This window comes from Bufo bufo, chromosome 2 (genome assembly GCF_905171765.1).
Source record: "Bufo bufo chromosome 2, aBufBuf1.1, whole genome shotgun sequence".
NCBI lineage: Eukaryota > Metazoa > Chordata > Amphibia > Anura > Bufonidae > Bufo > Bufo bufo.
In genome coordinates this window covers 16,862,031-16,887,898 of record NC_053390.1, presented here as the reverse complement: position 1 = coordinate 16,887,898, position 25,868 = coordinate 16,862,031, and the positions used below count along the sequence as shown (strand labels likewise).

Below are 25,868 nucleotides of genomic sequence, written 5' to 3'. Positions count from 1 at the left end.
GGGGACATCTCTCTGGTGGATTTCTCCTCCTGGATCCATCTGTGGAGACACAAGCACACAGTGACTGAATACATGGCCTCCTGTAGATCTGTCTATAGATCAGACTCTTCTCTCAGCTCCTTCACTTCTAGGTTTAGTGATCGGAGGAGATAACACTGGAGGGTTTCCTGATATCTCCCTCTGACAGAAGCTCCGACATCAGGCTCTATACAGTCACACAGGGGCGGACATTGCCCAGAAGCTCCATGTATGATCTACAATGTATACACTGCACATGACGGCTCTTACCTTGTGATATAAGAGGCTGGTGCTCCTTCATTACATGTCACTGCACACACGTGTATACACTGCACATGACGGCTCTTACCTTGTGATATAAGAGGCTGGTGCTCCTCCATTACATGTCACTGCACACACATGTATACACTGCACATGACGGCTCTTACCTTGTGATATAAGAGGCTGGTGCTCCTCCATTACATGTCACTGCACACACGTGTATACACTGCACATGACGGCTCTTACCTTGTGATATAAGAGGCTGGTGCTCCTCCATTACATGTCACTGCACACACGTGTATACACTGCACATGACGGCTCTTACCTTGTGATATAAGAGGCTGGTGCTCCTCCATTACATGTCACTGCACACAAGTGTATACACTGCACATGACGGCTCTTACCTTGTGATATAAGAGGCTGGTGCTCCTCCATTACATGTCACTGCACACACGTGTATACACTGCACATGACGGCTCTTACCTTGTGATATAAGAGGCTGGTGCTCCTCCATCACATGTCACTGCACACACGTGTATACACTGCACATGACGGCTCTTACCTTGTGATATAAGAGGCTGGTGCTCCTCCATTACATGTCACTGCACACACGTGTATACACTGCACATGACGGGTCTTACCTTGTGATATAAGAGGCTGGTGCTCCTCCATTACATGTCACTGCACACACGTGTATACACTGCACATGACGGCTCTTACCTTGTGATATAAGAGGCTGGTGCTCCTCCATTACATGTCACTGCACACACGTGTATACACTGCACATGACGGCTCTTACCTTGTGATATAAGAGGCTGGTGCTCCTCCATTACATGTCACTGCACACACGTGTATACACTGCACATGACGGCTCTTACCTTGTGATATAAGAGGCTGGTGCTCCTCCATTACATGTCACTGCACACACGTGTATACACTGCACATGACGGCTCTTACCTTGTGATATAAGAGGCTGGTGCTCCTCCATTACATGTCACTGCACACACGTGTATACACTGCACATGACGGCTCTTACCTTGTGATATAAGAGGCTGGTGCTCCTCCATTACATGTCACTGCACACACGTGTATACACTGCACATGACGGCTCTTACCTTGTGATATAAGAGGCTGGTGCTCCTCCATTACATGTCACTGCACACACGTGTATACACTGCACATGACGGCTCTTACACTGTGATATAAGAGGCTGGTGCTCCTCCATTACATGTCACTGCACACACGTGTATTCACTGCACATGGCGGCTCTTACCTTGTGATATAAGAGGCTGGTGCTCCTCCATTACATGTCACTGCACACACGTGTATACACTGCACATGACGGCTCTTACCTTGTGATATAAGAGGCTGGTGCTCCTCCATCACATGTCACTGCACACACGTGTATACACTGCACATGACGGCTCTTACCTTGTGATATAAGAGGCTGGTGCTCCTCTATTACATGTCACTGCACACACGTGTATACACTGCACATGACGGGTCTTACCCTGTGATATAAGAGGCTGGTGCTCCTCCATTACATGTCACTGCACACACGTGTATACACTGCACATGACGGCTCTTACCTTGTGATATAAGAGGCTGGTGTTCCTCCATTACATGTCACTGCACACACGTGTATACACTGCACATGACGGCTCTTACCTTGTGATATAAGAGGCTGGTGCTCCTCCATTACATGTCACTGCACACACGTGTATACACTGCACATGACGGCTCTTACCTTGTGATATAAGAGGCTGGTGCTCCTCCATTACATGTCACTGCACACACTGCACATGACGGCTCTTACCTTGTGATATAAGAGGCTGGTGCTCCTCCATTACATGTCACTGCACACACGTGTATACACTGCACATGACGGCTCTTACCTTGTAATATAAGAGGCTGGTGCTCCTCCATTACATGTCACTGCACACACGTGTATACACTGCACATGACGGCTCTTACCCTGTGATATAAGAGGCTGGTGCTCCTCCATTACATGTCACTGCACACACATGTATACACTGTACATGACGGCTCTTACCTTGTGATATAAGAGGCTGGTGATCCTCCATTACATGTCACTGCACACACGTGTATACACTGCACATGACGGCTCTTACCTTGTGATATAAGAGGCTGGTGCTCCTCCATTACATGTCACTGCACACACGTGTATACACTGCACATGACGGGTCTTACCTTGTGATATAAGAGGCTGGTGCTCCTCCATTACATGTCACTGCACACACGTGTACACACTGCACATGACGGCTCTTACCTTGTGATATAAGAGGCTGGTGCTCCTCCATTACATGTCACTGCACACACGTGTACACACTGCACATGACGGCTCTTACCTTGTGATATAAGAGGCTGGTGCTCCTCCATTACATGTCACTGCACACACGTGTATACACTGCACATGACGGCTCTTACCTTGTAATATAAGAGGCTGGTGCTCCTCCATTACATGTCACTGCACACACGTGTATACACTGCACATGACGGCTCTTACCCTGTGATATAAGAGGCTGGTGCTCCTCCATTACATGTCACTGCACACACATGTATACACTGCACATGACGGGTCTTACCTTGTGATATAAGAGGCTGGTGCTCCTCCATTACATGTCACTGCACACACGTGTATACACTGCACATGACGGCTCTTACCTTGTGATATAAGAGGCTGGTGCTCCTCCATTACATGTCACTGCACAAACGTGTACACACTGCACATGACGGCTCTTACCTTGTGATATAAGAGGCTGGTGCTCCTCCATTACATGTCACTGCACACACGTGTATACACTGTACATGACGGCTCTTACCTTGTGATATAAGAGGCTGGTGCTCCTCCATTACATGTCACTGCACACACGTGTATACACTGCACATGACGGGTCTTACCTTGTGATATAAGAGGCTGGTGCTCCTCCATTACATGTCACTGCACACACGTGTATACACTGCACATGACGGCTCTTACCTTGTGATATAAGAGGCTGGTGCTCCTCCATTACATGTCACTGCACACACGTGTATACACTGCACATGATGGGTCTTACCCTGTGATATAAGAGGCTGGTGCTCCTCCATCATGGCCTCCTTGTACAGATCCTTGTGTCCTTCTATATACTCCCACTCCTCCATGGAGAAATAGACAGTGACATCCTGACACCTTATAGGAACCTGACAACACAATGACACCGTCATCACCGAGACCCCTCCAGTGCTGTTACTGGAGAATTTCCCAGAATTCCCAGCAGTGTCACCTCTCCAGTCAGCAGCTCCATCATCTTGTGGGTGAGTTCTAGGATCTTCTGCTCATGTATCAGGGGGTGAGGGGGAGGCTCTGTGATGGGGGGAGGGGTCCTGCTCTGCCCTCCTGACTCCTGGAGATGGATGATGGGAGTCACACAGTCCCCCGATGTCTTCTTCACTATTGTGTACTCCTGTGGATGGAGAGAGACACTTAGGGAATAAACCCTTCAGGGGCCATGTGCTCTCCTCCGGCCCTCTCCTCCTGGTACAACGTGCCTACTTACCTCCTCATGGCTCCTACAACATGACTATTGGTCACTGGTCACATGACACATCACTCACCATACTGGGGGCTGATCTTCAGGTTCTCCATCACTTGGAAGGTCTGGAGGCCGTTCTCCAGGACCCTGGACTCTTCCTATCACTTCCTATGATGGATTCTCCTTCCCGATGTCTGACGTGTTACAGAATACAATAAAGAGGAGAGAAATCTAGAAAAGTTTACCTCTCCGCTCAGCAGGGAGATGATCTCCAAGGTGAGGTCTAATATTCTTCTGCTGATCTCCTTCCTGTCCATCCTTGGTGGTCATTCAGGAGAAGAGGAGAGAACTGGAGGAGCTGGAGGCTTCTAGTACTGCAGGCGCCTTTATGAGAAGAGGAGAGGAAATCATCCAGGGGACAAGACCAGATGTCACCTCCAGAACCGCACTTCCTGAGCCTGGAGGGGCCCCGCTTCTCAGAGCCCCCACCACATGGATTCCAGGGGCCCCAACATGGAGATCTCTGGTGGCTCCACAGGAGATAAATGTCTGATAGATGCAGGTCCCACCTCTGGGCTGTGCTCAGCTGTGTCCAGAACTCCTAGAGAAGAGACCAGGACCTGCCCAGTATCTACTGCACTGCCAGAGCTGAAGGACCTGGGGTGACATCACCATCATGTGATCAGTGCAGGGGGCGGGGCTGAGCAGTGAAGAAGATAAGAGGTGTAGAAGGACTTGGGATGATGTCAGCATCATGTGATCAGTGCAGGGGGCGGGGCACAGTAGTGGAGTAACCAGAAGGTGAAGGACCTATGATGACGTCACCATCATGTGATCACTGCAGGGGCGGGGCTCAACAAAATGGATCAGATGACAGTGACATCACCACAGGTCCTAGAAGTCCTAGAAGCCTCCAGCTCCTCCAGTTCTCTCCTCTTCTCCTGAATGACCACCAAGGATGGACAGGAAGGAGATCAGCAGAAGAATATTAGACCTCACCTTGGAGATCATCTCCCTGCTGAGCGGAGAGGTAAACTTTTCTAGATTTCTCTCCTCTTTATTGTATTCTGTAACAAGTCAGACATCGGGAAGGAGAATCCATCATAGGAAGTGACAGGAAGAGTCCAGGGTCCTGGAGAACGGCCTGGCTGACAGACTCTTTTGCTGATGATCTCCGCCTCCTTCTCTCCGATTATTTGGGGTTTATTTTAAGAATTGAGGAAGCTTTCAGGAGAAATCCGAGGCCCTTAAAGGGGTATTCCCATCACAGACAATGAGGCATATCGCTAGGATAGGGCCCCATTGTCTGCTAGGTGCGGTCCCACCTCTTATACCTGCACCTACAATGAGAACGGAGCGGGGAAATAAACGGAGGGCACACTGCGCAGGCGCCGTCCATTCATTTCTATGAGGCCGCCTAAAAATGTCTGCCCCCTTAGAAATGAATGGAGCACTTCTATGGGAGCAGCGCTCGGTGGTGGACGGACTCCGGGAAATCCGGGATCCTCCAGTCAGAGCTCTCCAGCGCTCCAGATTGTAAGCAAAATGGTCGCCAATGCGACTTAGAATTGCAAAATGGTGACAAGACTTTGTAGTCTTGTCGCCATTTGCGCCTAGACCCTCCACTGCTCTGCCTCTTTAACCTCTTCCCAACCAGCGCCGTAATAGTACGGTCTTTAAAGATACCGCTCGCTCCTGAGCGCTGCGGTCGCCATAGCCTCGGGTGACCGCCTGCTTCTTATAGCAGACACTCGCGGCTCATGTCCACAACCAGCAGAAATGCCAATTGCGCACATTTAACCCCTCAGATGCCATGGTCAATCCTGACCACGCGCGCTTCCGGTGGTGCTCCGACTCTCCTTTGCATCAATCGGAGGAGTCGGAGCTTGTGTGCAGCAGCCCCTGTCTTTGTGAATGGGCAATTTCAGGTGATTTATTTCTTTGTATCATATAGTGATATCATCCATTAGCCCAATCTATTTCATAATGTGAAGATTTTCAGAAACCGGACGTTTCGGTCGTGCAGGACCTTCATCTGCGGTTTTATCTGTTCAGACGGGTGTATGAGCTTGTGGGGCGCATCCCCACAAGCTCATTTTCAGAAACGTCCGGTTTCTGAAAATGTTCACATTATGAAATAGATTGGGCTAATGGATGATATCACTATATGATACAAAGAAATAAATCACCTGAAATTGCAAATACTGAAAATTATGTGCCTCAATTTTACTCCTATGTGTATTGGCTGTCTGCAGCCCTTGACCGGCACCAGAATATTAAGTAGTAGAGTGCGGTTCTCAATCCTCTTCAAACCCTGTCTTTGTGAATGACCGGAGGCTGCTGCATAGTATTTCCTGTGGAGCCCGTGCCTGTAATAGGCTCCATAGGAAAGTAGTGACATCATCGTAGATTCCAATGCAAGTGCATTGGCGTCTATGATAATAACTAGTGTTGATCGAGCACCAAAGTGCTCGGGTGCCCTGGCCGAACACATCGGGGTGCTCGGTATAATGGAAGTCAATGGGAGAACCCAAGCATTAAACCAAGCACCCCCTGCTCTGAAGAGGGGAGGGTGTCTGGTTCATAGGAAAAGGTCAGAAATTGTTGGAAACACCACTGAAATGGTCCGGGAACAGCATGGGGAGGATGTCTGGATGCATCTTGGACTCGCAGGTCGCTGCTGGGAGCGATGTTGTCCGAGTAGTACGCCACTTTTACAGACTGACAATAATACGCACAAAACCAGGGGGAAAAAAATCAATTTTAGAGGAAAAATTGTTAGGAACATTCTTTCCTGTATATTTACTTGTATATAAAGTGCAAGTGCTGCAGAAAATTACACGGAAGAGGCACTCCGATACAACCTGTATATCACATAATGGAGGGACTCATTCACATTGTGGTACAATAGTTCAGGTAGTGGGACTCGTACGCTCATAAAGCCTATGCAATAAGTGAAAGGGCTGCCAAAACATTACAAGGAACCGGCACTCCAATACACCCTTTATTACACATAAAGGAGGGCATCATACACACCCTTGAAAAATTACGATTGATGGCCTGCTGGTGACCCTCAAAAACATTTGGAGCAAGGGCCTGCTGATCTGACCATCTAAAACCTTAGGGGCGAGGGCCTGCTGCCGCATTGGTGACTCTAGATAACTTCTAGGTGATCGCACGTCCCCGTGACGGCGACGATCCATTTGGATGTCGGCCCTATCAACTTTGGAGCAATTTTTCAACAAGGACCTTCTGGTATAGCGCCGTTTTGCTTGTCCTCTCCACCAGAGGAATGAGAAATGAGAAGTTCTCTTCGTAGTGGGGGTCGAGAAGGATGAACAACCTTTAATCTGTGTTGTCTAAAAGGCGTATAACGCGAGGGTCGTGGGAAAGGCAACCTAACATGAAGTCAGCCATGTGTGCCAGAGTACCAACAGGCAAGACTTCGCTGTCGTCATCAAAAGGTGAGCTGACCCTGTAAAACATTATATGCGGGGCCTGCAGTTGAGTCAAGGTGGCTTCCGCAGATGGGTCCCTAACACTAATATACTGCCTCTCTTTGGACTTACCTAAGCCTACAATATTCAGGGCAGTATAGGAACCAGCTACTTACGTACTCCGCTCAGAAGCCCCAGGTAGATGGCCGTGTTCAGTCTAAAAGAGGCTGGGACTTGTGAGCTGGTTCCTACACTGCCCTGAATATTGTAGGCTTAGGTAATTCCGAAGAAAGGCAGTATACCAGTGTTAGGGACCCATCTGCGGAAGCCTCCTTGATGCCTGGTAGATGGGCCCGACACACGTTTGATCAAATATGTGCGCTAAGAGCTTCCATTGACTCATTTATAGTCGGTATTGTACCACTTTTATTTAGAATGACCCCCATTTCTTAGCTCTATTGTTTGTATATATAATGATGTGCAGCCATTTTCTTTTTTATAATCATGTTATCTTCATGGACATGCACCTGTGATTCTGAAGGTTCTAGTCTAAATTGTATTGTGTTCTGTTATGATAAGTCCATAGTTAGATGACCTATTGATTTTAGAGAGTGACAAACAGAAACATAGAAACATAGAATGTGTCGGCAGATAAGAACCATTTGGCCCATCTAGTCTGCCCAATATACTGAATACTATGGATAGCCCCCGGCCCTTATCTTATATGAAGGATGGCCTTATGCCTATCCCATGCATGCTTAAACTCCTCCACTGTATTTGCAGCTACCACTTCTGCAGGAAGGCTATTCCATGCATCCACTACTCTCTCAGTAAAGTAATACTTCCTGATATTACTTTTAAACCTTTGCCCCTCTAATTTAAAACTGTGTCCTCTTGTGGTAGTTTTTCTTCTTTTAAATATTCTTTCCTCTTTTACCGAGTTGATTCCCTTTATGTATTTAAAAGTTTCTATCATATCCCCTCTGTCTCTTCTTTCTTCCAAGCTATACATGTTAAGGTCCTTTAACCTTTCCTGGTAAGTTTTATCCTGCAATCCATGTACTAGTTTAGTAGCTCTTCTCTGAACTCTCTCTAGAGTATCTATATCCTTCTGGAGATATGGCCTCCAGTACTGAGCACAATACTCCAAGTGAGGTCTCACCAGTGTTCTGTACAGCGGCATAAGCACTTCACTCTTTCTACTGCTTATACCTCTCCCTATACATCCAAGCATTCTGCTGGCATTTCGTGCTGCTCTATTACATTGTCTTCCCACCTTTCAGTCTTCTGAAATAATTACTCTTAAATCCCTTTCCTCAGATACTGAGGTCAGGACTGTGTCAAATATTCTATATTCTGCCCTTGGGTTTTTACGCCCCAGGTGCATTATCTTGCACTTATCCACATTAAATTTCAGTTGCCAGAGTTCTGACCATTCTTCTAGTTTTCCTAAATCCTTTTCCATTTGGCGTTTCCCTCCAGGAACATCAACCCTGTTACATATCTTTGTGTCATCAGCAAAAAGACAAACCTTACCAGCGAGGCCTTTTGCAATATCACTTATGAAGATATTAAACAAAATTGGTCCCAGTACAGATCCCTGTGGAACCCCACTGGTAACATGACCTTGTTTTGAATGTTCTCCATTGACTACAACCCTCTGCTGTCTGTCACTCAGCCACTGCCTAATCCACTCAACAATATGGGAGTCCATGCTCAATGACTGCAGTTTATTGATAAGTCTTCTATGTGGGACAGTGTCAAAAGCCTTACTAAAATCTAGATATGCGATGTCTACTGCACCTCCACCGTCTATTATTTTATTCACCCAGTCAAAAAAATCTATAAGATTTGTTTGACATGATCTCCCTGAAGTAAACCCATGTTGTTTTTCATCTTGCAATCCATGGGATTTTAGATGTTCCACAATCCTATCCTTTAATAGGGTTTCCATTAATTTGCCTGCTATTGATGTCAGACTCACTGGTCTATAGTTGCTCGATTCCTCCCTACTACCTTTCTTGTGAATGGGCACGACATTTGCCAATTTCCAATCTTCCGGGACGACTCCTGTTACTAATGATTGGTTAAATAAATCTGTTAACGGTTTTGCCAGCTCACCACTAAGCTCTTTTAATAATTTTGGGTGTATCTCATCAGGCCCCTGTGACTTATTTGTCTTCACTTTAGACAGCAAACTTAGAACATCTTCCTCTGTAAAGACACATGCATCAAACGATGTATTAGTCATCCTTTCTAGTGGAGGTCCTTCTCCTTCTTTTTCTTTTGTAAAAACTGAACAGAAGTATTCATTAAGGCAGTCGGCTAGCCTTTATTCTCTTCTACATACCTTCCGTCCTTTGTTTTTAATTTAGTTATTCCTTGTTTTAATTTCCTTTTTTCATTTATATATCTGAAGAATGTCTTATCCCCTTTTTTCATAGACTGAGCTAGTTTTTCTTCTGCCTGCGCTTTAGAAGTTCTTATAACTTGCTTGGCCTCTCTCTGCCTAATCTTGTAGATTTCCTTATCTTCATTGCTCTGTTTTTTTTTATAATTACTAAATGCTAGCTTTTTATTTTTAATGATTTGGGCCACTTCTGCTGAGTACCACAGTGGTCTCCTCCTTTTTTTGCTTTTACTGACAAGCCTAATGCAATTTTCTGTTGCCTTCAATAATGCACCTTTTAAGTAGTCCCATTTCTCCTGGACTCCATGTAATCCGTTCCAGTCTGATAAGGACTCATTTATGACTAATTTCATTTTTGAAAAGTCTGTTTTTCTAAAATCTTTGTTTTTGTGTGGTGGGACTCTTTCACAGTTCTTATATTAAACCACACTGACTGGTGATCACTAGATCCCAAGGTTTCGCCTACAATGGCATCATATACCGAATCCCCATTTGTGAATACCAAATCCAAAATGGCCTCCCTCCGGGTTGGCTCCTCAACCACTTGTTGTAGAGATAACCCCAATAGGGAATTTAGAATATCTGTACTCCTGGTAGAACTTGCTATTTTGGTTTTCCAGTTTATATCTGGAAGATTGAAATCTCCCATAATGATAACTTCTCCTTTCATTGTCATTTTAGCTATTTCTTCAACTAGTAGATCATCTAGTTCTTTAACTTGACCAGGTGGTCTATATATCACACCTACACGAGTTACTGCATGGTTATCAAACTGCAACGTAACCCAAACTGACTCTATGTTGGCCTCACCAACTTGTATTAGGTTAGATTTAATGCTATCTTTCACATACAGGGCCACTCCTCCTCCTTTCTTGCCTTCTCTGTCTCTTCTGTATAAAGAGTACCCTGGTATGGTTATGTCCCAGTCATTTCTTTCATTAAACCATGTCTCCGTAACAGCCACTAAATCTACATTCTCAGATGCCATTATTGACCCAAGTTCATTGATTTTTTTACCTAAACTGCGAGCATTTGTAGACAGGACTCTGAGCTTATCATTTCTTAACCTCTGTGCTTCTGACCTGTTCTGGCATTGTTTCGGGGGGCAATTGGACTCTTTTATTTTCACTCTTTTGCCCCCCCTTCCTAGTTTAAATACTCTTCTGCAAATTCTTGGAGTTGTTCACTAAGTACATTTGTTCCTTTGAGAGAAAGATGCAAACCATCTTTTTTGTACAGTTCCTTTCTATTCCAAGTAGAGCTATCATGAGAAACAAAGCCAAATCCTTGCTCTTGACACCATTTACCAAGCCATATGTTGAACTCCTTTATGCGCCTCTGCCTATCATTCTGAACATTATGCACAGGCAGAACTTCAGAAAATGAAATGGTGGATGCAAAATCCTGTATGTCATTACCAAGTGTGATAAAAGATTTTTTCACCTCTGACACTTCATTGCAAGCCAGGTCATTTGTCCCTAGATGGACAAGAACATCCACGTCCCCTTCCTGCTTTGCTTGCTTAACAATATTAATAATACGTCTTCTATCTCTTCTAGCAGTAGCCCCAGGGAGACATCTCACAAAACCATTTTCTTTAAGCTCCACACTTCTTATGATTGAATCACCCAGCAACAGCTGCTTCCTTTGAGACTTCACTTTATCTTTTTTGTCCTTGGCTGCAGTCTTGCATACATTAGACATAGGAGTCGATGGTTTCTCACCCTCTGTGCTTGAGTCCATATCCATGTTGTCCTTACATTCTGAGAGTGCTGCAAATGAATTATGGAGAACCACCGACTGTGGGATATGTCTTCTATCCACCACTCTAAGTCTTCCAGAACCTACAGTAACCCATCTGCCATTTCTGGGGGTCCTCTGTGGCAGGACTTTCACAGGCAGTTACCGTTTGTATTGAAGACGCTACAGAAGTTGGGTTGGATGATCAACTTCCAAAAGTCATCACTGACCCTTCTACAAGGAAGGAACCAGAGGAGGGTCACATCTATTCTTCCTGTTCCTGCCTGGTTGGAGGAGGGCCTCATCAGCGTAGAGCTGCCGTGGAGGACTCATGAAAAGAAAATTACCAGTAACTGTCATCCAGTTGTTCATTTAAGTGTCTCTCTCCATCCACAGGAGTACACAATAGTGAAGAAGACATCGGGGGACTGTGTGACTCCCATCATCCATCTCCAGGAGTCAGGAGGGCGGAGCAGGACCCCTCACCCCATCACAGAGCCTCCCCCTCACCCCCTGATACATGAGCAGAAGATCCTAGAGCTCACCCACAAGATGATGGAGCTGCTGACTGGAGAGGTGACACTGCAGGGAATGCTGGGAAATTCTCCAGTAACAGCACTGGAGGGGTCTGGGTGATGACGGTGTCATTGTGTTGTCAGGTTCCTATAAGTTGTCAGGACGTCACTGTCTATTTCTCCATGGAGGAGTGGGAGTATATAGAAGGACACAAGGACCTGTACAAGGAGGCCATGATGGAGGAGCACCAGCCTCTTATATCACAAGGTAAGACCCGTCATGTGCAGTGTATACACGTGTGTGCAGTGACATGTAATGGAGGAGCACCAGCCTCTTATATCACAGGGTAAGAGCCGTGATGTGCAGTGTATACACGTGTGTGCAGTGACATGTAATGGAGGAGCACCAGCCTCTTATATCACAAGGTAAGAGCCGTCATGTGCAGTGTATACACGTGTGTGCAGTGACATGTAATGGAGGAGCACCAGCCTCTTATATCACAGGGTAAGAGCCGTCATGTGCAGTGTATACACGTGTGTGCAGTGACATGTAATGGAGGATCACCAGCCTCTTATATCACAAGGTAAGAGCCGTCATGTGCAGTGTATACACGTGTGTGCAGTGACATGTAATGGAGGAGCACCAGCCTCTTATATCACAAGGTAAGAGCCGTCATGTGCAGTGTATACACGTGTGTGCAGTGACATGTAATGGAGGAGCACCAGCCTCTTATATCACAAGGTAAGAGCCGTCATGTGCAGTGTATACACGTGTGTGCAGTGACATGTAATGGAGGAACACCAGCCTCTTATATCACAAGGTAAGAGCCGTCATGTGCAGTGTATACATGTGTGTGCAGTGACATGTAATGGAGGAGCACCAGCCTCTTATATCACAAGGTAAGAGCCGTCATGTGCAGTGTATACACGTGTGTGCAGTGACATGTAATGGAGGACCACCAGCCTCTTATATCACAAGGTAAGAGCCGTCATGTGCAGTGTGTACACGTGTGTGCAGTGACATGTAATGGAGGACACCAGTCTCTTATATCACAAGGTAAGAGCCGTCATGTGCAGTGTGTACACGTGTGTGCAGTGACATGTAATGGAGGACACCAGTCTCTTATATCACAAGGTAAGACCCGTCATGTGCAGTGTATACACGTGTGTGCAGTGACATACAGGTGTCTGTACTACTTATTGTAAGGGAATATTTTAATGTGAATTTGACCATTTGAGAATAATTAAGTAGGCTAAGCGATAAAAATATTTACAAAGTGTGATTAAATATATAAATATGAAAAGAAACAAATCACATACTGAATAGTAAAGGTAAACAATAATCAATCACCTTGCTGCAGTACAATGGGGGGGGGATGGGGGGGGGGACTCCTGTCATAGAATATGGCCAACACCCCATGGTTATAGAAGAGAGAGATAGTAACCTACAACATCCTACCTGGATAATGTTCTCGGCGGAGTTCCAGTTATTTGTCTTTGTGCACAAAAGTTTATACCTTTCAGCCCCTCCTCCTAAGGATGTCCAGTGTGCAGTATGTATGTCTCTGAGATAATCACTCAGGAATGCAGTCTTCTCAGCATAATGGAGGGTTTGTATATGTTATCTAACTATCCTTAACGCACTACATTACAAGGAATATCATTACAAAGAATATAGAAGGTAATATAATAATAAAAGGTGACAGAACCAATCAGTACTTAAAGGGGTTGTCCAAGTTATTTGTTCTTTCTATGTTCCTAACTAAGCAAATGTAACAGCTTTCCAATTCACTCACTTTATCTCCGGTGGCTGGTTTCTCAGATTTCACTGAGGGTCACATGACCTGTGATGTCAGCTTCTCTCCCTGCTCTGATAAAGGTCGTTTACAAGCCTGTAGTCACTGTGCTGGCCACTCCCCCTTCACTGCCGTCTACTCTCTGCTAGGATTCTTAACCCCTTCAGCTGCACAGCTCTGCAGGCAGTGAGAGACAATTCTGGGCACATGATCTGACATACTAGAGAGCATTTCACAAGAAGGTAGGGGGAAGATCCTGTGTGTATTAGCAGTGTCATTATACAGCTGGGACTTGTAGTCCTACACATACAACATGCTGCAGAGTCTCCCAGCAGGCAGACATGTCACTCAGGGCAGCTCTTGTATCCACTCCCTTAGCAAAGCAGGGGGAGGGGCAGAGATTGTTTTTATTGCATGTAAACAAAGGGTCAGAAAAGAACCAGGGAAATGAGGAAATAGATATATATATTTTTTTTTGCATAAAACTTGCTTAGCTCAGTTATATATCAGATTTTCAGTGCTATATCATTTTTTTTTCATAACTCGGACAACCCTTTTAATTATGCATGTAAAATACCCTTAAAACACAGGGGAGAACCCTACTTTTTAGATACACATGGAGCTCAGGGTCTCCTGCCTCCACCTACTGCACTGCCAGGAGCTTAGATAAGAAGGGAACTCAGGGTTTTCCCATCAGTGCAGCTTTATGAGGGTCTGAGTTATGGGGATGAGTTGTACTTTTTCTCATCCTCATTATAGGGGACATGGGACTCACTGATTAACCTTTTATTCCTTTTTTTTTAGGAGGGATGAAAAAAAACAGCAATACGAGCCTTCTCCTGAATGAGCCACCAAGGATGGACAAGAAGGAGATCAGCAGAAGAATATTAGACCTCACCTTGGAGATCATCTCCCTGCTGAGCGGAGAGGTAAACTTTTCTAGATTTCTCTCCTCTGTATTGTATTCTGTAACAAGTCAGACATCGGGAAGGAGAATCCATCATAGGAAGTGATAGGAAGAGTCCAGGGTCCTAGAGAACGGCCTCCAGACCTTCCAAGTGATGGAGAACCTGAAGATCAGCCCCCAGTATGGTGAGTGATGTGTCATGTGACCAGTGACCAATAGTCATGTTGTAGGAGCCATGAGAAGGTAAGTAGGCACGTTGTACCAGGAGGAGAGGGCCGGAGGAGAGCACATGGCCCCTGAAGGGTTTATTCCCTAAGTGTCTCTCTCCATCCACAGGAGTACACAATAGTGAAGAAGACATCGGGGGACTGTGTGACTCCCATCATCCATCTCCAGGAGTCAGGAGGGCGGAGCAGGGCCCCTCACCCCATCACAGAGCCTCCCCCTCACCCCCTGATACATGAGCAGAAGATCCTAGAGCTCACCCACAAGATGATGGAGCTGCTGACTGGAGAGGTGACACTGCTGGGAATGCTGGGAAATTCTCCAGTAACAGCACTGGAGGGGTCTGGGTGATGACGGTGTCATTGTGTTGTCAGGTTCCTATAAGGTGTCAGGATGTCACTGTCTATTTCTCCATGGAGGAGTGGGAGTATATAGAAGGACACAAGGATCTGTACAAGGAGGCCATGATGGAGGAGCACCAGCCTCTTATATCACAGGGTAAGAGCCGTCATGTGCAGTGTGTACACGTGTGTGCAGTGACATGTAATGGAGGAGCACCAGCCTCTTATATCACAAGGTAAGAGCCGTCATGTGCAGTGTATACATGTGTGTGCAGTGACATGTAATGGAGGAGCACCAGCCTCTTATATCACAAGGTAAGAGCCGTCATGTGCAGTGTATACACGTGTGTGCAGTGACATGTAATGGAGGAGCACCAGCCTCTTATATCACAAGGTAAGAGCCGTCATATGCAGTGTATACACGTGTGTGCAGTGACATGTAATGGAGGAGCACCAGCCTCTTATATCACAGGGTAAGAGCCGTCATGTGCAGTGTATACACGTGTGTGCAGTGACATGTAATGGAGGAGCACCAGCCTCTTATATCACAAGGTAAGAGCCGTCATGTGCAGTGTATACACGTGTGTGCAGTGACATGTAATGGAGGAGCACCAGCCTCTTATATCACAAGGTAAGACTCGTCATGTGCAGTGTATACACGTGTGTGCAGTGACATGTAATGGAGGAGCACCAGCCTCTTATATCACAAGGTAAGAGACGTCATGTGCAGTGTATACACATGTGTGCAGTGACATGTAATGGAGGAGCACCAGCCTCCTATATCACAAGGTAAGAGCCGTCATGTGCAGTGTATACACGTGTGTGCAGTGACATGTGATGGAGGACCAGTTACTAGGGAAGGGGGATAGGAGGATCCATTATCTGTCTCTTCCAAAGGTTCCTTCCTGTAATGTGCTAGGGATTCCACAACTGGCCTTCTAGGTCTTCCACCCTGGAGCTGTGGACTTCATCTTCCTGCAGTGGGTCAGAATCTAAGGTAGTTGTCAGATGCTCACCTGTCCGTGCTCCAGCAGTGAGCCTGGCCTCTCTGTTGTGGTGCAGCCGGAGTTGTTTAGTTCCTTTAGCAGGGATGCCGAGCCAATTGGACTCGGTGCCGGTGTCACATGCTTCCTGAGGAGGGCCATTTTAACAGGCGTTTGCTGGCAACAGGTGCCTGTGATTGGTCTTCTAAGCCTCACTGGCGTGTGTTGTACTACTGTCTAGATGCCTGGCATTCTGATTTTTAGATTGTCCCTGACCTTGCTTCTGATTGCTGAATATTTCCTCTGAGGTTATCTGCTGGCTCTGACCACATCTGGTATTTGACTCTGTGTTTGTATCTTGTTTGTGCTGTGACGTATCTCTCCGGTTTGGACTGATTTTAACTTACTTTTGGATTCTGATCCAGTCCTTGTTTTGACTGTCTGGTTTTGACCTCTTTCTGTCTGACTACTCTTTTACCCCACTAGGTTTAGGCTCCTGCAGTTAGTCAAGTTAGAGACCGTTGCCGAGTTGTGGGCTGCTAGTCAGGGTGGATCATGCAAGTAGGTAGGGATAGCGGTGCGGGTGGCGTACAGAGCTGAACTGTGTGTTGCTATTTAGCCACAGTTTTGTAACTCCCTTATGGTCCTTACTGTCCATCCTGTCTCAGACCTACAGTCGCTCAGTGGCGCCTCCTGTGTTTCTCCTGCACCAACATCTCTGCGGCCCGACTCCTTTAACAGCATGTGCACAGTAGACCAGAAATCCTCTCCAGCTCCCGAGCAGCTGTAGATTTTCTGCCAGACAGAACCTCAGAAGATGCTCCAGACTTATTACCTGTTAATAATTCAGGCGCATCGTACACCAGCGGGGTTCACTATTTAGACTGGTGTAAGAAGCGTCAATCTTAATACATCCCCCCACTCTGTCTATGACACTCCACACCCAATGGAGACAAAACAGCCCCTTATATGAACTCCTCCCAGGAATAGTGTAGGTCCGTTATGTGCTGTCACGTTCCAAATGTTGTGACTCCTCCCCCTGCACAAGCGCCATCAGCGCCCCTCACAGTGAAGAAACATTATGGCGTACAGGACATAACAAAAGGTGTAATAGACAGAACAGAAGGTGGACAGATTCAAGCTGAGCAGATGACGGAGAGCGATAGATAAAAGGGATCCCATAGTAACTGCCTCAGATACAAGTCCATCAGGATGGGAGCTACCTGCATCTTTCCCACTTCAGGGGAGGTAGAATACGGCTCAGGAGGAGGATTCTCACCATGGGAGGGAGTTTAGAGCGATTCTCCTCACGTTCAGTCAGTGACCATAGCCTATGTCTACAGACAAGGTGCAATCAAAACGACTAGAAATGATCAAATTACTTTTATTTCATGTCCAATTCTAACAAATCAATCAGAAAAGTCGATGGGAACAATAAATTCACCCCAAATTGAAAGTCCTCAGATGGCACTGAAAAGTTGTGTCTGACATTCTGGGGTCTCCTAGGACAGCATCCAGCCCTTCCAAGCTCTCTGAAAGCGTAGGCAGCATACTGACTCATCGTACAGAGACCAATGCTGTATGGAGACTTACTGGAAGTACTCCATGGTATGGAGATCTATTGGTAATGCTACATGGGAAACTAATATGCAAAGAGCCCGCTGATGGACTGTAGGGTGGTCGTAGCCATGGAAACAAGCAGTGCATAATGTGATGGAAAAATGAATCCAGCCAGCAAAGGAAGCAATATGGATAATAACAATACATTAGTAAGTGGCTTGTATAATAAATGCTATTTGCTGAAGTGAGACAACCCCTTTAAGGATTCTTAGAACCACAAGGAGTCTCTGGCAGTAAATACTGCTTCAGCATAATCAACACAAGGTCAGGGATCTCATGGAGGTAAGATGTTGATCGCATTTGCATGACTGAAGCGATAAGATGTGATTAAGCTACCACAGGAGAGATAACAGAGACAGCGGCAGAGTGGTGACTCATTAGGGAGGGAGACGGGCTTCCTGGTCAGACACATGGGTGGCAGGCATCTCCTTACCAAAATCTGAGTCAAGGTGGGTAGAAAGCGTAACCTGGTAATACAATGATTTTGCCTTCCTTTTTCTGAGCGTATACAGGATGGATATTGTTGTTTTTTTTTCTTAAAAATAATGGTGGCTTTGCATCCTCCATCAATAAATAATTTGCCTGAAGGCAGTGAAATCCACTAAGTGGTGTGGCAGCGGCTGCACCACCAGCAGTGGCAGTTCAGTTTGCACACAAGCGGATCACTGGGCACATACGGTTGTTACCTGCTCACACTTTCTGTTATGGATGACTGACGATGAAGCAGCGAACAGGAAGGAGCAGTTGTTTGAGCAGGAGAAGCAATAGCCGATGATGTTTTTGATGATGACAACAACACCGTACTGCTTGTAGATGTGGCCTGGCTACTAGAATGATGACTGGGAGAAGGAGGACTGTCTTGCTCACATTGGTGGCCAGTTTTCTGGCCACATCTTATTTGCTTGCTCACTGCAATGGTTTTGGTAGCTGGCACCAATGTTTAGAAAAATTCCCACACGGGAGATGGCCATGCAGAGTCACCACCATCCAAGCTTGACCTGGGTCTGACAGCTGTTAAGACTGCACCAACAACTGCAGGTACATCGCCTTCTTCCGCAATAGTTTTGTAGAAACAAATGGTCATTTGGACAGTCTACTACAATAGATGGTAATTGTGACGCAGGAATATAAGTCAGGTGGTACATTAGCCTGTGCTAAATGGAATTTTTGTTATAAATTTAGTTTTTTTTTTAGAGAAAATGATTTGTGCAATTGGAAAGAGACTGCAGTATAACTGTGACACAGAAAAACCATGTCGCGTACACTAGACTGCCTGAGGAATGGAATCTTTGTAAATCAATTTTGTAAAAACATTTTTTAGAAAAACTACAATATCTGCCATCACTGTGCAGAAACATTCCCACAAAGCAGTTACCCAGACAGAGCTATCACCAGCAACACTAACATTTCTGACACCAGCTTGCCCTACTGCTGACAGTTTTTGAACCTGTACCCACAGCAGCGGCATCGCTTTCTCCCAAGCAGCAGTTTTGTAGTAAAAAGTTTGTGATTGGACGTAGTAAACTACAATATAATAGTGAGTGACACAGAATGTAATGTCCAGTACACTAGTCTGTGATAAATGCCCAGTTGGAGACAGTCTGCTGAAATATATGCTAAAACTTGAAGAAACTGTGCAACAGCTTTCTGGAATAAATGTGTAGTTGGACAATGTCCAGTGCAATGATGTTAACAAAAAAAAATCAGCAGCCAGTACATGGCTCCTGCACACCAGAAAAAATACATACTACAACAAAGCAAGCACAGGATTGCCCATGGCTGGAGGCAAAGCAACACACAGAACCCTATATGACCCTTTTACTGTCACCAGCTAAAAACTCTCTCTATAATGAATGAAATCAATCCATCTAAGTAAATGTCTAAATGATTTCCTATCAGACTCTGAACTCGCTAATAACTTTCTTTTTACGAGTTGCTGAGAGGTCCTGCCTCATCAATGTCCAAGCTCAGAATAATTTCCTTGTTTGTGATCATAGTACCTATGACCTGTCCATATCGTTCTTTCTGATTGGCTGAGGCTGACTGCAAGGCATTATGGGAGAGTCCCAGCCCTGGGGGGGAAGGGGGGGGGGGGGGGGTTGTGATCCACTGTATTATCACCCCTGCTCTGCTGTGCTCACTACTGTACTGTGAAATGAAAAATTATGGATGCCATTTTGATCAATTTTATGATTCAAATTTGTAGAAGATGAATTTGTAGATTACCGAATTTATTCACGAAATCTCATACGACTTCGGGTGAGATGAATTTTGCCTACACGGAGACAGCATTAAAACTGAAGTGTTCGAACTAATCGACTTTGGATCTCTGATCCAAAGCTTGATTCACTCAACTCTAATTATCAGAAAGCTCTTATGTCATATGTGAATATTGTACAGACACAGACGTCTCAGTGATGGTCACCTGCACTCACAGGACACTTCATTAGCTCCACCTTCTTAATTCTTCTTAGGATCCTCGTTCCCCTTAGAACATCCTGAGTTCTTAGTGTAATGGACCCAACAAGGTGCTGAAAACCTTTATTACAGGTTTTGATTGATGACCTCACTCTGTCTATTCCACTGCATCCTATAGATGTCTATAAACCTGAGGTCTGGTGACTGTGCAGCCCCTAGGTCATACAGACTGCATGGTCATGTCCGTGAATTCAGCCTGAGACGTGCGCTTTACAGAACGTCATGACATATCATCTTGTTAAATGTAGACTGTGGCCATGATTAAATTGTTGATAACAATGTTAAAGAGGATCTCCCAAGATTTCACAATACAAACTGCTTGTAGTATTAAACAGATCTCTTAGACCTGATGAGGCCGGTGTACTTGTTTTGAAATTCCATCTCCGAATGCTAATATTAAAGTAAGAAAGTAAGATCGCTCATGAGTCCTATATTCACAAGCTGTACTCAGTCTCTTCCCACTGTTGCTCCTGATATCTCACACATGCGCAGTGCAGGCTGCAGTCCTCATAGCTGTGTAGTAAAGAAAAGCAGCAGATGCAATTAGAAGCTTTTTCTGAGCATTGTGAGATTTCGGCAGCAGCAGACGAGGAGGTACACTTAAATGAGCTTGTGAATTAAGCTTTAGGTGGGTATTATGACATGGATTCTTCTAGTAAGGACATCAGCATCATCAGGTCTAAGCTCTATTTATAATAATTACAGTTTGTGTTGAGGAACGTGGTGATGGATGCTTGTCTGTCATATATGTGTTGACAAAGTGCGAGGCTGGTGTACAGACATAGGCTGTTTAAATTCAGAGTTTTATCAGATCATGACTTACTGTATATAATAAAAGTTGTGATCAGGTGTAAACCAAAAGCTTGGACTCTATCAGGACATGAGAAAATGTTAGAGAAAGCTTTATAAGATTGGAATAACAAATGCAGTTTTTCTGAGGCATTTTTCTTTTATCCACAATGAGTGAAATGAATGGATTTTACCGCTCCTTCCTGCTGGATCCACTTTCAGCCTAACAGGAACTTTATAAGTTTGTCTTCTTAACAGCTTGGTAAAATAAAAACCTCAAATTTCAATTTTTATATTAACAGAAATTCCCAGTAAGAATTTTGAGGAAAACTTCATGTTGTTACGAAATTATAAAGTAGAAGATGAAGATATAATGCAGCGCTCTTCAGGAGAAAACCTTAATGTACATCCAGGTCTTCACAGTACAGAATTATCAAATAATGAGGAACCTTTTCCTGAACAATTGCACTTTGTTATCACAGGTACAGCTCAGAAAAGGGGTAAAAGACTTCAGTGTGGTAAGCAGGTCACAAAAAGCTTGGACCTTTCTACACAAAAAAGAACTCGCACAGAGGAGAAGCCATACTCCTGTTCAGAATGTGGGAAGTGCTTCACATATAAATCAAATTTTATTATTCATGAAAGAATTCACACAGGAGAGAAACCATATCCATGTTCATACTGTGGTAAAAGTTTTACACAGAAATCACATCTTATTACACATGAGAGAAGTCACACAGGAGACAAACCATATTTATGTTCAGAATGTGGGAAATGTTTTACACAAAAATCAGCCCTTGTTAATCATCACAGATTTCACACAGGAGAGAAGCCATATTCATGTTCAGAATGTGGAAAATGTTTTACACACAAATCAAATCTTGTTAAACATGAGAGAAGTCATACAGGAGCGAAGCCATATTCATGTACAGAATGTGGGAAATGTTTTACACAGAAAACAAATCTTATTAGACATGAGAGAAACCACACAGAAGAGAAGCCATATTCATGTTCAGAATGTGAAAAATGTTTTACACACAAATCAGATCTTGTTAAACATGAGAGACGTCACAAAGGAGAGAAGCTGTTCTCATGTTCAGAATGTGGAAATACTTTTATACGAAAATCAGATCTTGTTAACCATGAGAGAATTCACACAGGAGAGAAACCATTTTCATGTTCAGAATGTGAGAAATGCTATACACTGAAATCAAGTCTTGTTAAACATCAGAGATTTCACACAGGAGACAAACCATATTCATGCTCAGAATGTGGTAAATGTTTTACACAGAAATCACATCTTATTACACATAAGAGAATTCACACAGGAGACAAACCATATTCATGTTCAGAATGTGGGAAATGTTTTACACAAAAATCAGCCCTTGTTAGTCATCATAGATTTCACACAGGAGACAAACCATATTCATGTTCCAAATGTGGGAAATGTTTTACACAAAAATCAGCCCTTGTTAAACATCAGATATTTCACACAGGAGAGAAGCCATATTCATGTTCAGAATGTGGGAAATGTTTTATACAAAAATCAGCCCTTGTTAATCATCATAGATTTCACACAGGAGAGAAGCCATATTCATGTTCAAAATGTGGGAAATGTTTTACACACAAATCAGATCTTGTTAAACATGAGAGAACTCACACAGGAGCAAAGCCATATTCATGTACAGAATGTGGGAAATGTTATACACAGAAAGCAAATCTTATTAGACATGAGAGAAGCCACACAGAAGAGAAGCCATATTCATGTGCAGAATGTGAAAAATGTTTTACACACAAATCAGATCTTGTTAAACATCATATATTTCACACAGGAGACAAACCATTTTCATGTTCAGAATGTGGGAAATGTTTTACACAGAAAGCACATCTTATTACACATGAGAGAAATCACACAGGAGAGAAGCCGTATTCATGTTCAGAATGTGGGAAATGTTTTACAAATAAATCAGTCCTTGTTAAACATCAGAGTTTTCACACAGGAGACACACCATATTCATGTTCAGAATGTGGGAAATGTTTTTCACAGAAATCAAATCTTGTTACACATCAGAGATTTCACACAGGAGACATACCATATTCGTGTTCAGAATGTGGGAAATGTTTTACAAATAAATCACATCTTGTTACACACGAGAGAAGTCACACAGGAGCGAAGCCGTATTCATGTTCAGAATGTGGGAAATGTTTTACACACAAATCAGATCTTGTTAAACATAAGAGAATTCATACAGGAGAGAAGCCATATTCATGTAGAGAATGTGGAAAATGTTTTACACAGAAAGCACATCTTATTAGACATGAGAGACGCCACACAGCAGACGCCAATGAGAGAGAAGCCACTTGTGCCGCCAATGCTGCAGTCTCTGCTTCACTCACACAGTCTGCGGGCTCTTCCTCCTATGTCCTGACCAGATTAAATTAACCAGATAATATTAAATGCAAGTGAACAGGAAAGGAAAGGAACATATCCAGTCAGGATCCTCAGCCTGTGGGCGTGCAGCTGAGTCTGCTTTTCAACGAGCAGGTATGTACTAAACTGTCTTCCATGGCACAGAAGAAAAGATGGGTTTTAAAAAATAAAAAACAGGAGAACCCTTATAAAGATAAAAGGAAATCTTATATTTGTGCCAAGAAATGTTGATGTATTATTGGTATTTTGTATGTCTCAGATAAGTACTGGCCAGTAGGTCCTCCGCTCATTTATGTTCTGCTTGTTGAAGATCTAATACATTCAATACAATTTCTTCTTTTTAACAACATATTGTATTAGATTTTTCTTCTTTTTAACAACATATTTTATTAGATTTTCTCAATACAATTCCTGGGTGTGAGAAGTAATAAAAGTATAAGAAAAGTATGTAAAATATACAACTGCACAAGAGCAACACAGTTATACAGCTATATGGTCACAGTATAATCAAACTATTTATCTCTGGGGGATTCACAGTTTTCATTTCAGGTTGTACAGTCTTGTGAAAAAATTAGGACACCCTTTGAAAGCATGTGGTTTTTTGTAACATTTTTAATAAATGGTTATTTCATCTCCGTTTCAACAATACAGAGAGATTAAAGTAATCCGACTAAACAAAGAAAACTGAAGAAAAGTCTTTTCAAGATCTTCTGTAAATGTCATTCTACAAAAATGCCTATTCTAACTGAGGAAAAAGATAGGACACCCTTGCCCCTAATAGCGAGTGTTACCTCCTTTGGCTGAAATAACTGCAGTGAGACGGTTCTTGTAGCCATCTACCAGTCTTCGACATCGGTCTGAGGAAATTTTACCCCACTCCTCAATGCAGAACTTTTTCAGCTGTGAGATGTTTGAGGGGTTTCTTGCACGTACAGCCCTTTTCAAGTCACCCCACAGCATCTCAATGGGATTCAAATCTGGACTTTGACTTGGCCATTCCAGGACTCTCCATTTCTTCTTTTTCAGCCAATCTTTGGTTGATTTACTAGTATGTTTTGGGTCATTGTCATGTTGCATGGTCCAGTTCCGCTTCAGCTTTAATTTTCTAACTGATGGTCTCACATGTTCTTCAAGCACCTTCTGATACACAGTAGAATTCATCGTGGATTCTATGATGGTGAGCTGACCAGGTCCTGCTGCAGCAAAGCAGCCCCAAACCATGACACTTCCACCTCCATGCTTCACAGTTGGTATGAGGTTCTTTTCTTGGAATGCTGTGTTTGGTTTACGCCAAACATGTCCTCTGCTGTTGTGTCCAAATAATTCAATTTTGGACTCATCTGTCCAAAGAACATTATTCCAGAAGTCCTGGTCTTTGTCAACTTTATCGCTGGCAAATGTCAGTCTGGCCTCGATGTTTCTCTTGGAAAGCAAAGGTTTCCTCCTTGCACACCTCCCATGCAAGTTAAACTTGTACAGTCTCTTTCTGATTGTAGAGGCATGTACTTCTACATCAACAGTAGCCAGAGCCTGCTGTAGTTCTCGAGATGACACTTTAGGGTTTTTGGATACCTCTTTTAGCATCTTGCGGTCTGCTCTTGGGGTGAACTTGCTGGGGCGACCAGTCCTGGGCATGTTGGCAGTTGTTTTGAAAGCCCTCCACTTGTAGACTATCTTCCGGACAGTGGAATGGCTGATTTCAAAATCTTTTGAGATCTTTTTAAATCCCTTCCCAGACTCATAGGCTGCTACAATCTTTTTTCTGAAGTCCTCTGACAGCTCTTTTGCTCTCACCATGGTGCTCACTCTCACTTAAACAGTCAGGAGCACACCAAACTAAATGTCTGAGGTTTAAATAGGGCAAGCCTCATTCAACATGCAGAGTAACGATCTACTAATTATGTGCACCTGGTGTGATATACCTGTGTGAGATCTGAGCCAATTTAAGAGGGAATACATGTGAGGGTGTCCTATCTTTTTCCTCAGTTAGAATAGGCATTTTTGTAGAATGACATTTACAGAAGATCTTGAAAAGACTTTTCTTCAGTTTTCTTTGTTTAGTTGGATTACTTTAATCTCTCTGTATTGTTGAAACGGAGATGAAATAACCATTTATTAAAAATGTTACAAAAAACCACATGCTTTCAAAGGGTGTCCTAATTTTTTCACATGACTGTATATGTCACGTAGGGATGTGGGAGGGAACACCACACCGACCACAGGAGGGAAGGGAAAAGGAACTAGGCCTCAAAGCTAAGGAAAGGGTTAGGGACACCACCTATGGAAACCTTAATCCCAGCCCTGACTCCTATCCGTATGAACGGACCTTGAGGGTAGGAATGTTCATACACTGAAACCTAAGACCCTGGAAATCCTGAATC

At 44.1% G+C, this 25,868-nt stretch overlaps 1 protein-coding gene across 1 annotated transcript; it reads left to right on the top strand.

Moving 5' to 3' along the window:
- The first annotated feature begins 12,124 nt into the window (after window positions 1-12,124).
- On the top strand, window positions 12,125-23,847 carry LOC120992030 (zinc finger protein 260-like). Its single transcript, XM_040420791.1, has 2 exons — window positions 12,125-12,185; window positions 21,359-23,847. The coding sequence occupies exons 1-2, from the start codon at window positions 12,152-12,154 to the stop codon at window positions 23,497-23,499; spliced, it is 2,175 nt and encodes a 724-aa protein (XP_040276725.1). The 5' UTR covers window positions 12,125-12,151; the 3' UTR covers window positions 23,500-23,847.
- Window positions 23,848-25,868: the final 2,021 nt, after the last annotated feature.